A 12,356-nucleotide genomic window follows, 5' to 3' on the forward strand; every position below is an offset into this window, starting at 1 on the left:
GTGGCAGCGGCCGGCAGCAGCGCGGACGCGGCGGGCGCGGTAGGCCCGGCAGGCGGCGGGGTGCTGACGGCCGGGGGCGCGGCGGCTGCGGGCCGGGCGGCGGGCGAGCGGGGGAAGATGGCGGAGCTGGGCAAGAAGTACTGCGTGTACTGCCTGGCCGAGGTGAGCCCGCTGCGCTTCCGCTGCACCGAGTGCCAGGACATCGAGCTGTGCCCCGAGTGCTTCTCGGCTGGCGCGGAGATCGGCCACCACCGCCGCTACCACGGCTACCAGCTGGTGGACGGCGGACGATTCACTCTCTGGGGGCCTGAGGCGGAGGGCGGCTGGACCAGCCGCGAGGAGCAGCTGCTGTTGGACGCCATCGAGCAGTTCGGCTTCGGCAACTGGGTGAGCGGCAGGCCCTAGCTACAAGGAGGGCATGGCTGGCTGGCTGGCTCGGTGCACGCTGCGGAGGGCCGCAGGTGGCGGGGCGGGATTGCCCAGAGAATGTTGGGTGCCCGCGGCTACACAGCTGGTAGAGCAGGGCCTTGACCCGTGACCCCGACACGGAGCTGTCTGCCCTTCACACTCGTCCTCCTAAGGTGTGCATTGAACGCGGGCGGAGGGCAGGCCCTGTGCCTTGCCAAGCTTCTCTTCGAGCCAGATGGCAGCAAGCTAGACCCCATGGTCCCTGCTGAGTTCCCTGGTAGGGTTGGGTTCTCCTGGGCACAGTGGTGAGAAAGGGCAGAAGCCTGCGCTGCCCATCCCGCATGCACTTAGTTCGCATGCAGGGCTTCGTGTGCTTTCTGAGGATGTCAGCATGTGCCCTGTGCTAGGGTTCTCTGTGGGTAGCAGTGTCTTGTTTAATTCTTGCTCTCCACAGCACCCAGGGCATGGTGTGATGGGTGGTCAGTAAAGAAGGAACAAAGACGTCTTGGTGAGGAGGCATGGAGTCAGGGGTCTGCTCTCTAGCTGTCAGGTGTCTGTAGCGGTGGCTTGCTGGTGGCAAGAGCATTGGTGTGCCAGCCAGACAGTGTGCTGGGCTCCTGGTTGTTCTCTAGGGAACTCTAAGGAGCTCTCCTTCTATTCCTCACCTACATTAGGGAAGAACTCTGTGTTGTCACCATTACCACCAGGCACATATAAACATCTTCAGGCTTTCAGAGAAGCAGGGAGCTAAACATGACTCTGTCCTGTCCAGACTCTTCCCCAGTATGGTAGGGTCCTGCTTCTCTGAGCTTCCCTACTCTAGCCATACTGCTCTCCTATTCCAGGTCATCATACAGTGAGTGACCTTCTGGACCCACTTCCCCCACTTAGGAAAGATTCTGCTCTACAGATGCTTTCCCGATGGCCAACACCATGATTCCTGCTCTCCAAAAACGTCTGGTTGCTTTGTCTATAAGTGGTGTTTGTTGGTGTGTATTGAGCACTTGCTTTGTACAGATCAGGCAGCATGAAGCACCCTGAAGAAGAGCCTCAGAGCTGAAAACATTGCATTCATTTGCTTGGTTCCTGGAGCTTGTCTCTTTCCTGATGACATCCATCCCTCTCTACCTGATTGCCCATGGTAACCCAGCCTCACTTTGTCCTCAGCCAACTTAAAGCCTTCATCCACATCCCGTTGGTCAGCTGTCATTCTGTTTAAAAAAAATGTGCAGAATGTAGCTGCTAATTCTGGCCCGAACCACGCTGGCGTTTACCTCCTGCTGCGATCACTTCTCATGGTTTACCTGCTTTCTCCTTTCGTTCTATAGCAACTTCTCACACACCAACAACAGGGCTTTTAAAATATAAGCTGCATCTCTTTGGCCCTTAGCAACTTCCAGTTCTCCTTCGATTACACCGCAGTGCCTCCAAGGCCTGACAACATTTATGGTTCCCTGTGTCTCATGCTTACTCCCTTGATCAATTTTCCTTTCTTCTGCCTGAAGTACCTTCTCCCTAGTCAAGGCTCCGGCTGATCTTTGTCCTGACATTCAGAGAGACTTTCCTTCCTTACATCATTCTCCAGCACTTCTCTCCGGAGTAGCCCCTGAAAAGAGTGAGAGTATTAGTTCCTGGGAGCCCCGCACTGAGCTTGTTTTATCTATTGAAAACTTGGTCTATACTGGGGAAGCCTGTGGAAGAGGAGGCAGAAAGAGTGTAAGAACCAGAGGGTCTGAAGGACACCAGGAGAACAAGGCCCTCTGAATCAAGTAGGCACAGCTCATATGAACGCAGAGACTGAAGCAACATGCACAGGGCCAACATGGGTCTGCCCCAGGTCCTTTGCATAGATATTACAGCTTCAGTTTAGAATGTTTATGGGACTCCTGAGTGTGTGAATGAGTGGGTCACTGATTCTTGTGCCTTCTCTTGGAGCTCTTTTTCTTCATTGGTTTCCCTTGTCCAACCTCGATGTGATGGTTTTTGTTCTATCTTGTTAAAGAAATCTTGGGCTGTAGAGTCTGCACCTCAGCTAGTGTTTGTGCCCTATTTGTGCAGCACAGTCAGAAGCACACGGCCCCCAGGAACTCAAGCATGTAAAATGTGGATGAATAAGCAGGCTGGGTGAGGAAGGCCTCTTCTGAAGCAGCACTCTCAGGCTCTAAGGCCAGAGGAGCTTGGGATGCAGGTTCTCATGAGGCCCAGGCTCCGCTTTGGAAGAAGTAAATCCCAAGGGAAGAGTCTTGGGGCTTGGCTGCCTGTGTGGAGTTGATGGACTGCTACCTGCTGAAGCAGCAGGAGTCTTAGGGCCAGTCTGAGGGATGCAACCACTGATCCTCACACAGGGAGAGAGGAGGCTCTGTGACCCTCCACCTGTGCTCTCTTAGGCCAGTTGCTTTACTCCTCTGAGCCTTGTTCTTCTTCACCAGAGGCACCACAGCTTGGATATGTGCTTCTTTTCTGAGCTTGTATGCTATTACACAGACGCATGTCCCAGTTTGGACCTGTGGAGAGCCTGTGCCAGCTCTGTGCTGTACCTTTATGTACCCAAGTCATGTGACTTGCACAAGCAGCACTGGGGGTGGGGTATGAATTTATGTTCTTAGTCTGCAGTTGAAAGACAACCTAAGCTGCTTGCCAAGACTTCTATAGCTTTGTCCATGACAGCTAGGTGTGATTATAGTCTGGACCTCCACTCCAGCACTAAGAGCATTATGTGGTTGGAGACCAGAAGCTTACTGGTGCAGTTGGTGGTGTGGTACTACCAGGCTTTACACGGGGTCTAGTTGGTATCTGTACTCCAAAGAAGTCACAGAAGGGAGACTACCGTAGTAGGGAGGTTGACTGAGGAAGGAGGTGGCCCTCAGCAATACACACAGGTCAGGCCTGCTGGGGTGCTCAGAGCCTCCAGACAGTTGCGCTGTGGTGGACTCTGCTGGTTGAATGATGCAGGACCCCTGGCGCATGTGAACACAAACATGTAGACATGCAGAGATTCAGGATGATTAGAGCCTTTGGTGGGCAAGCCGTCAGTTTTGTCACTTGGCTCTAAAGACATTAAACTGTCACAGAGGAGGCAGTTTAAGAGGACCAGCTCCTCTATGGGGCACCCAGCAGAGGGAAATGGGGCTCAGGCCAGCTTGTGTGATTTTGAATGTAGTAAGAGGAACCTAGGGGCAGGCAGAGTAGCCTGGGTAGCACATCTTCCCTCTTTAGATGACAGTTGGCATCCACAGGCAAACCATGCCCAGTGTGCATTCATTCCTCCATCCACTGGCATGTGCTCAACAATCTGCTGTGTGCTAGCCTCTGTGGAGTGGCCCTGCTGGGACAGCTGGGACCTTGCAGTGTGGATGAGTAGAAGTCCGTGTCCAGTGGTGAGAAGGACAAGGAAAGGCTGCGTAGGTATGAAGGTAGCATGGAGGAAGGAGGTATTTTGTGTTCTAGGAGTTGGTTGTATTTGTGAGCTAGGCAGAAGCTGGCTTCCCCAAGTGGAAAGCTGAAGATGAGGACTCTTCCTGTGGTGGGGTCAATGAATGCACAAGAGCTTACATATAGTCATGATGGGAAAAACCTTAAGCCCCAGCCAGGGTATTTGGGTATTAAAAGCTGATTCCCACTCCTTTGTGCCAGGTGCCAGACAGGGCTGTGATGGTGTTAAGGCTGATGTCCATTCCCTGGTGCCAGGCCTCAAGGCAGGCATGTTGCATTGTTCCCTCACTCTTACAATTGCCCCAAACTCTGAGGCAGATGTCCCTCACTTACTGATGAAAAGCAAGTGTACTGAAGGATGAATCCAGGTAGAATCGGTGCCCTGGTCTTTGTGGTTCATGTCTCATTGGGACACTGACAGCATAGCACAGACCTGCTGGTGCCAGGTACCAGCCAGACACTGACTTATCTATAGCGTCGCAGGGACCATCCGCCTTTTCACCAGGTGCCGTAGTTAGGGTTTCTACTGCTGTGAAGAGACACCATGACCATGGCAACTCTTATAAAGGAAAAACATTTCATTGGGGTGGCTTACATTTTCAGAGGTTTAGTTCATTATCATCATGGCAGGAATGGTGGCATGCAGGCAGACATGATTCTAGCTACATCTTGATCAGAAGGCAATAGCAAATGGACTGAACCACTGGGCGTGGCTTGAGCATAGATGAGCCCTCAAAGCCCACCTCCACAGTGACACTTCCTCTAACAAAACAAGGTGTGGAGTAGGCCACACCTACTCCAACAAAACCACACCTCCTACTAGTGTTTCTCCCTTTGGGGGCCATTTTCTTTCAAACCACCACACCAGGGCAGAAGGCTTGTAGGGCTTAGTAGGAGTGTGTCATCAGCCCGTGCGTCTGACAGAAGGGTTAGTAGAGATGATAAGGACAGAAAGAGGAGGAAAGATCCTGGGTAGGATCATGTAGCGAACTGGCTCCCAAATGTTAGCTGAGTCAGAACAGCCTGGGGGTGCACTAAACACCGAAGAGGGTGGGAGCGGTGCCCAAGGAAATGAGGTCTCAGGCCTGTCTCATACCCCAGAAGAGCAGTGTCAGCTGGCCGTCTCAGGGACCAGCTGTTCCCTGTGAGGCAGGAAGAAAAGTCACGGCTAGATGTCCCTTTGCATAACTGGCTGAGCTAGCCTGCTGGCCTGGGGAGCTGGTGGTGGCCCTGCCTCTCTTTTCCTGGCCACACTGTCCTGCTGCCCTTCTCAAGATTCTGGGAGGGTCTGATCTGAGGGTGCACAGAGCCATGATGGAGTAGCAGGTGCAGCAGTGACTTAGCTGTGAGAGCTCATGGCCGACATGAGAGGCTTCTCCAGCATTTACCACTTGGGGGTGAGGAGAATGAGGCAGAACTACCTAGAGGCACTTCTCAGGATAGTGTGATCTGTGCTTTGGACCTGCCCTTCCCCTGGGGGCCTTCAGAATGCTTTCAGGTGGATTATGTTTCCTGTTTCTTCCTGGCAGCCCCTTACCGTACCTCCAGGAAAGGGGGTTGCCTTTGCCTTCTGCCTCTTTAGAAGCTCCTTTATTTGAAGGGGGTGTGGGGGGGAGAGTCAGGACTCCCTCTAGATACAGGGCACACTCTCCTACTGCAAAGTCCAGCCCCTGGTCATGGCCAACCTCAGCCTGCTTTGTTCTTCACAGTCCAGCTGCTGGGAGAATAAAGACAACAATATAGTTAAGTGTCAGCTGGGCTGTGGCAGGGTTGTCTGCTAAAGAGGAAGGACAGGAAGGAAATTGGGAGGCCCGACGTAGTCAAGGTTGCCTGCCCCAGCAAGGTGCTGGAAGCATTAGAAGCTGTGTGCATAGCACCCTTCCTCCAGTCAGAGTCAGGACCTGCCATCCTGTGAAGCTTCTTTGAGAGCTGGTTGAACCAGGCAGAAGCAGTGGCCTGTAGTACAGCCTTGCCCTGTGTGCTCACAGTGCCAGGAATCGTATGAGGCAGGCTCCTCAGCACATGCTGCATTGACAGTCATGAGAGGCCCCGGGGTGACAAGCACTTGGTGACAGGCAGTGCTCCTAGCCAGACTGCTGAATTTGAGCTGCCAGTGTCAGCTGGCCATGTGCCCTATGGTAGCTCACCCAAAGGTTTATTGACCTTTAATTGTGGGTAGTGAGAGCACTGCTCTCCTGGGTGCAGCTGTGAGTTTTTAGTGAGATGATGTATAGGCGCTCTTGCCTGTTACTTTTAATTGGACTCCAACAAAATGCCTAAGAGAAGGACTCACAGACTGGGAAGCAGCAAGAGTGAAGGGAACAGGAGGTGGAGCCAGAAGGAAAGCTTTGGGAGAATGTGGGCTTGGAACACATGTACACCTGCACGCACACACACAGCTTCCAGTGAACCAGATCGTTCCAAGTAGCAGGACTGATGATGCAGATCACAGACTGCTTGGCCCTGGGTGCTGGGCTGGTGCCTCCTAATGTGTCTGACCCTTCCACTACTCTGTGAATGGGACCTCAGCTGAAGATTTCAGATCTTGGGGCTCAGTGGTCAGCTAATTGAGCTGAATCAGTGACCTCAACGTTCCGTAAGAGAGCAAAGAGGTGGAGAATGATTAAGGAACAGATCTGATGTCATCCTCTGGCTTCTGCAGCATATGTACATGTATGCAAATCTTTGCAAGTGAGAGGCCTTGGAGGCCACTCCTGGGACTTTTCACCAAGGCCTGGAGGAACATCTCCAAGGAAATCAGACCCTGCCTGGCCTGAGTGTGGCTGTTTCTTTGCTAGACAGGATCAGAGGCTCTACGAGGACCAGCAGCCGCTGGGCATAGTCATACTTTGGCTTTTTAGAATGCTTCCTGAGAGAAACAAGTAGGGGTGAAGCTAGTAGTGACATTTAAGGTTGGAGTCATAGACTTCACCCCCAGAAGAGCAGAGTATCCCTTGCTATAATCTTTACTTTTCTCCTTAGGAGTCTTAGGTGAACCTGTACCTGTGTCTCAGAACTTCATTCTGCTTTGTTAGGGTTAACCTACAATGTCTCCTCAGGCCTGTGGGAAGGGTCCCGGCTCCATGCTCCAGGTCTATGTCCCAGAAAAGGTCCAGATGGAGGGCTGCTCAGCTGAGTTGGGCCTCTTTACTTTCACAGCACCTAGCTTATCATCAGGACAGCCAGCAGCTCCAACTGGCTGACCGCGGCACGGAGACTAGATTAGGCATGACCATTTGGGGCCCAAAGCAACTTGCCCTTCACTGAACTGTGTATAACCTGCAGCTCAAAGAGGTGCTGCTGGTTCTGGGACTAGTGTTGAGAATAGCAGCCGGGAAATGAGTGTGCATTTTGAGCAATTACTTTCTGAAGTGGCTTTAGCGGTTGACTTTAAGGAAGAGGCCTCTTGGCAAAAGGAAAAGATTGAGGGAGCCATTTAGTTTCCTCTTGCAGGAGTGGAGAATGTTTTCAGTGGTGGTGGCGGCACTGAACTTAGTCTCTGCATGTCCATCATCCGTAGCCACCTCAGAGAGGAACGAGCTTGGGTTCCAGAAGCTAAGGCTGGGACAATGCTGAGAGTCCTGGTCCTCTTTGTCCTAGAGCTGCAGCAAGAAACAGTCCCCTTTGTTGTCATGCTGCGTGGACTTGCTTTCCCCTGTGGACAAGTTGGCAAGTCTGCTGTCTAGTCTGAGTGAAAGTGTGTCCTCTAACAGCAGACCGTCTTCAAGTGCTCTTCAGGGTTTGCAGTGGGTAAAATGGACGGTAGCACATGGCTGAGTTTCTCTTTAAGAAGCCAGAGAGTGAAGCACGACTTTTAGCTTTCATCTCAGCTTTCTCACCTGTTCCCACATAGCCTCGAACAAGTCTGTGGCTCTGGAGCTTCCTCTGGGGTACGTCTGTGGAAGTTCCTCAGTGCCAGTCTGGTTGGGATGCATATCTGAACGTATGTGGGGGGATAATGGGTGTGTGTGTGTGTGTGTGTGAGAGAGAGACAAATCACAACAATGATAGGAAGTAGCCCAAGTAAACTTGGTGAGAGTGTGAGAAGAACTTGAGTGAAGTGGTTTGATGGTCTAGCTTTTGTCATTATAGGAAGACATGGCTGCGCATGTTGGTGCTTCAAGGACTCCCCAGGAAGTGATGGAGCACTATGTCAGCATGTACATCCATGGGAACTTGGGCAAAGCCTGCATCCCTGACACCATCCCCAACCGGGTGACAGATCATACCTGCCCCAGTGGGGGCCCTCTCTCACCTAGCCTCACCACCCCTCTGCCCCCACTGGACATCTCAGTGGCTGAGCAGCAGCAGCTGGGCTACATGCCACTGCGTGATGACTATGAGATCGAGTATGACCAGGATGCTGAGACACTCATCAGTGGGCTCTCCGTGAACTATGATGATGACGATGTGGAGATCGAGCTCAAGCGTGCCCATGTAGACATGTATGTGCGGAAGCTGAAGGAGAGGCAGCGCCGGAAGAACATTGCCCGTGACTACAACCTGGTGCCGGCCTTCCTGGGTAAAGACAAGAAGGAGAAGGAGAAGACACTAAAGCGAAAGATCACCAAGGAGGAGAAGGAGCTGCGGCTGAAACTGCGGCCTCTCTACCAGTTCATGTCCTGCAAAGAGTTCGATGACTTATTTGAAAACATGCACAAGGAGAAGATGCTTCGCGCCAAGATCAGAGAGCTGCAGAGGTACCGGCGCAACGGCATTACGAAGATGGAGGAGTCGGCCGAGTATGAGGCTGCCAGGCACAAACGGGAGAGGAGGAAGGAGAACAAAAACCTGGCCAGCTCCAAACGGGGGAAGGAAGACGGCAAAGACGGCGAGTTTGCAGCCATAGAGAACCTTCCTGGATTTGAGCTGCTGTCAGATCGGGAGAAGGTTCTCTGTAGCTCTTTGAACTTGAGTCCCGCACGCTATGTGACTGTGAAGACTATTATAATTAAAGATCACCTCCAGAAACGACAAGGGATCCCCTCTAAAAGTCGCCTTCCCAGTTATCTGGACAAGGTCCTAAAGAAAAGGATTTTAAATTTCCTCACAGAAAGTGGGTGGATATCCAGGGACGCTTCCTGAGGCCAGATGATGCTAAAGCAGCTTGTGAGCCAAATGACCTGGGGTCCCCCCAACATTGTTGCTCTTTTAAACTAATTGAATTCTTTTTTCAAGGCTTAAATTTTTTCATGACCCTCTGAAAGAAGCAATAGTAGCAATCTTAAATTGACTGGTCGGGGAGACAAGCCTGTGTCTTTCCAACTTAGTCCTAAGGTAATCCTTTCCGAAGACAGTTCCTTTGTGTCCCTCTGAAGACTGCCCCTCCTTGGAATAGTCCCCTTTATTTCATGAGCCTTTCCCCCTTTGGGTTCAGAAGCTGTTACGCTGTGGGCACCAAAAGCTGTGTGTCCTGACATCAGCTTTCCCTGTGACACAAGCTTTCCTCAGGTGGGCTGTTGGTGGCACCCCTTCGCTGAGCCCACCGCTGCCCCCAGCGATACCCCAGGCACAGCCCCGGCACACCGCACTTTACCGGGAGGCAGGCTGTGCACAGAACCTTTGCTGTGGAGGCCAGAAATTCCCACCAGGCCCGCTCCCCACTGAGCCACTTAAGATGAGCCCCTCATTTGCACACAGTGACCACATGAGCTTCCACTTACCTGACAGCAGCCATTCCAGGCCCTCAACAGTGCTGGTTTCATCTTAGCCCGGCCCACCCTGGGCTGCCTGCCTGGGCAGGCTCTCTTGGCACATTCTTGTCCCTGTGATTGGGAAAGAAGTTAATGGGAGGGCCACAGGGTCAGGTGGGGGCTGCCATTTGCTGCTGTGAACCCCTAGTACACCTGACTTGGAAGACCCCTTTGAGGTCAAGTCTGAGTGTGCAATGCTGAGTTGGGGCAGTAGCTGCTCAGGACTTCCACCACCACTGCAGATTCCCTTTCTCTAAATATAGGACATGCTAGATAACCCAGCTCAGTGAGCTGATTAGGGTATGACCAAGCCCCTCCAGCTGGGTGGAGCCACGGGACCAGCTGGCAGGGGCCCTGGGGAGTGCAGAGCATCCTGCCTGTGCCTTGGAGCCTGTGCGCTGCTTTTGTTTGTGGTCTTGAAACAAACTCAGAAATGGCTCCTTCCCAGATCGACTGAAAAGCTTGTTTCTGGGGGCCTCCTTCAAGGATTCATATGGTACCTTCCTTCTAAACTTGAGGAAGGCGTTTGTCTTCCGGCTGCTCAGGGTTCTCACGCCCAGACCCTGTTTTAGAGTCCTGGAGTGACCACAGCCCCTGCCCCCTGTCCCTGAGGTACAAGAGCCTGTTTACCTCATAGAGTGTTTGGGCTCGGAAGTGAAAGTGAAGTTATTTTGAAGAAAAACAACTCATTTCCAAGGACGACTTGATGACGTGCCTTTTCATTTTACATCCTCTGTCCCCTAGGGTAAGTTCTTCAGCATTAAACAAAACATTTCAAATATACTGTATATGGCTTTAGTTGTAAAGTGCATTGTAGGCTAGCAGGGAAGTGCCCTGTGAGCCAGGCCCAGATTTCTCTTGACACCAGAAGATGCTGAGCAGTGATGTCAAAGGACCAGCTCCACACTGCCCCCTGCAGGTGGACAGTGGACAGGAGCTGGTGTCACTGAACAGCAATGGGGTGGTGCTCAGGGCCTAGTTGTTAAGCCAGTGGTTCTCAAAGTGGGGTTCCTGGGCACTTGTCAGAAATACAGAATCACACCCCATCTAACTCTTGAGGCAGAGATTTGGGGGCTTCATTAACAGGGACTAGCAGGGTGTTTTTCAAACCCTCCAGGTGGCTGGGATGCAAGCTCGAGTTTGAGAACCACTGGTTTTGTCCTGGTGTCTCCAACACCAGAGCCCCAGCTTGGTGAGGTTTGAAGTTTCAGTGTCTTCTACAAAATGACAGCTAGACCTATATTAGCTTGAGAAGCAGAGGATCCTGTCAACATGTGGCCAAGAGCTGTTGGACAAAAAGCTGTGCTTAAGCAGGCGTATAGTGTGTGTACATCTTTCGATGATATGAACTTATTTGGGCGTGACTGTTTTAAAACACCATAATGAATGTATAATTAATTTATGTTCAAGTATTAATATTGTTACAAGGGAAAAGTAATATTAGGATTGTTTGCTCTCCTGTCTGCCCCAGCTGTTTTTGTCACATTACTCTGTTAGCTCAGACCTTGACATGTTTGTATTTAATTCTCACGATAAATTAGCTACCACAACCCCATGGAACCAAGTCTTTTCAAATTTAAACTGTCTTTAAGTCAGAAAAGTTAGATAATCCTTCAACTGTTTGAAATAATGCTCTCTGGGAGGCCAACATTCCAAGAATGTATTAAGAATTGAAACCCTACCATTTTTATTATTCTTTTACATTAAATTGTTGAGAACAAAGCCAAGTCTGTTTGCTTCTTGATCCTCCAGCTTCACAGAAGGCACTGTACTGTCACGCTAGCTTCTTGCCCAAGGTGGAAAGCTGCTGTCAACAAAGCAGAAGTCCCCACGGGCCACCACAGCTACACATCCACAGCGAGTCTGATCCTGACAGTACCAGCCAGGCCAAAGATGATTTCCAGGGAGCAGGGCCCATTTCCAGCTACCTCTAAAGTTCTAGTTAGCCACACTCACACAACATACCCAGCTTCTATCATGCAGCTTCCAGTCAATGGACTTGCATGTGGCTGAGAAAGACTTGAATTTCCAGGTGAAAATGTGTATCTGTGTATCTCTTGTTAGTGCTGACCGAAGAACTTGCAAACATGGTTACATTTAGTCATTCCTGACTGGTTCCAGGACCCTCCTCCCTTCCAGGGTACCAAAAACAGGGTGCTGAAGTGGCTTATGTAAGACAGCAGGCACCGTATACACATAATCTATGCACTCTCCAGAATGCCACACACATGGACAGTGTACGTGGAGACAGGAAAAACCCTGTCCATGTTCAGCCAACTGTTCTTACACTTGATTATTGTGTTTGAGTGCAGGTGGGGGTCAGAGGACAACTTTGGGAATCCTCTCCCATTGTGGGGGTTCTGGAGATTGAACTCAGGTTGTCAGGCTTGGCAGCAGGTGCTTCTACTGGCTGACTCATCTTGCTGGCCTTTGTCATTTTTCTTGAGTCTAACATGGAAGCCATGAACAAGGCTGATTTAGACCTTGTAGGTTGAGCTTTGCACTGCTCAGCAGCTTTAGCTGGAAAGGGTTGACTACACATCCACGGTGAGCCTCGTGGTGTGTGCACAGCTATGCAGCATAAAGGCACATTGCCTCTGCTGTGTCAGGCTGCCTTCTGTCTAAATAGGTCAAGGCAGCTTAAAGGAGAATGTATGAAGACAGAACCTTCAATTTTGAGATAACTTGTATCTTTCAAACTTAATAGCACTCTGCATTTACTGTACTGCCCTGGCTTCTGCACAAGGCTGTAATCAATGCCTTACTTGCTTTGGCACAGCTTCCTTTAGATCACCATTTCTTAGCTTTTTTTTCTGAGCTCTA

The 12,356-nt window shown here is 51.2% G+C and overlaps 1 protein-coding gene across 1 annotated transcript; it reads left to right on the forward strand.

Moving 5' to 3' along the window:
- Positions 1-52: 52 nt before the first annotated feature.
- Tada2b (transcriptional adaptor 2B) lies at positions 53-11,255 on the forward strand. Its single transcript, XM_052736094.1, has 2 exons — positions 53-387; positions 7,933-11,255. Exons 1-2 carry the CDS (start codon positions 118-120, stop codon positions 8,923-8,925), a joined length of 1,263 nt encoding a protein of 420 aa, XP_052592054.1. The 5' UTR covers positions 53-117; the 3' UTR covers positions 8,926-11,255.
- Positions 11,256-12,356: the final 1,101 nt, after the last annotated feature.

Source organism: Peromyscus californicus, unplaced genomic scaffold, assembly GCF_007827085.1.
Source record: "Peromyscus californicus insignis strain IS unplaced genomic scaffold, ASM782708v3 Scaffold_13__1_contigs__length_99412109, whole genome shotgun sequence".
NCBI classification, from domain to species: Eukaryota; Metazoa; Chordata; class Mammalia; order Rodentia; family Cricetidae; genus Peromyscus; species Peromyscus californicus.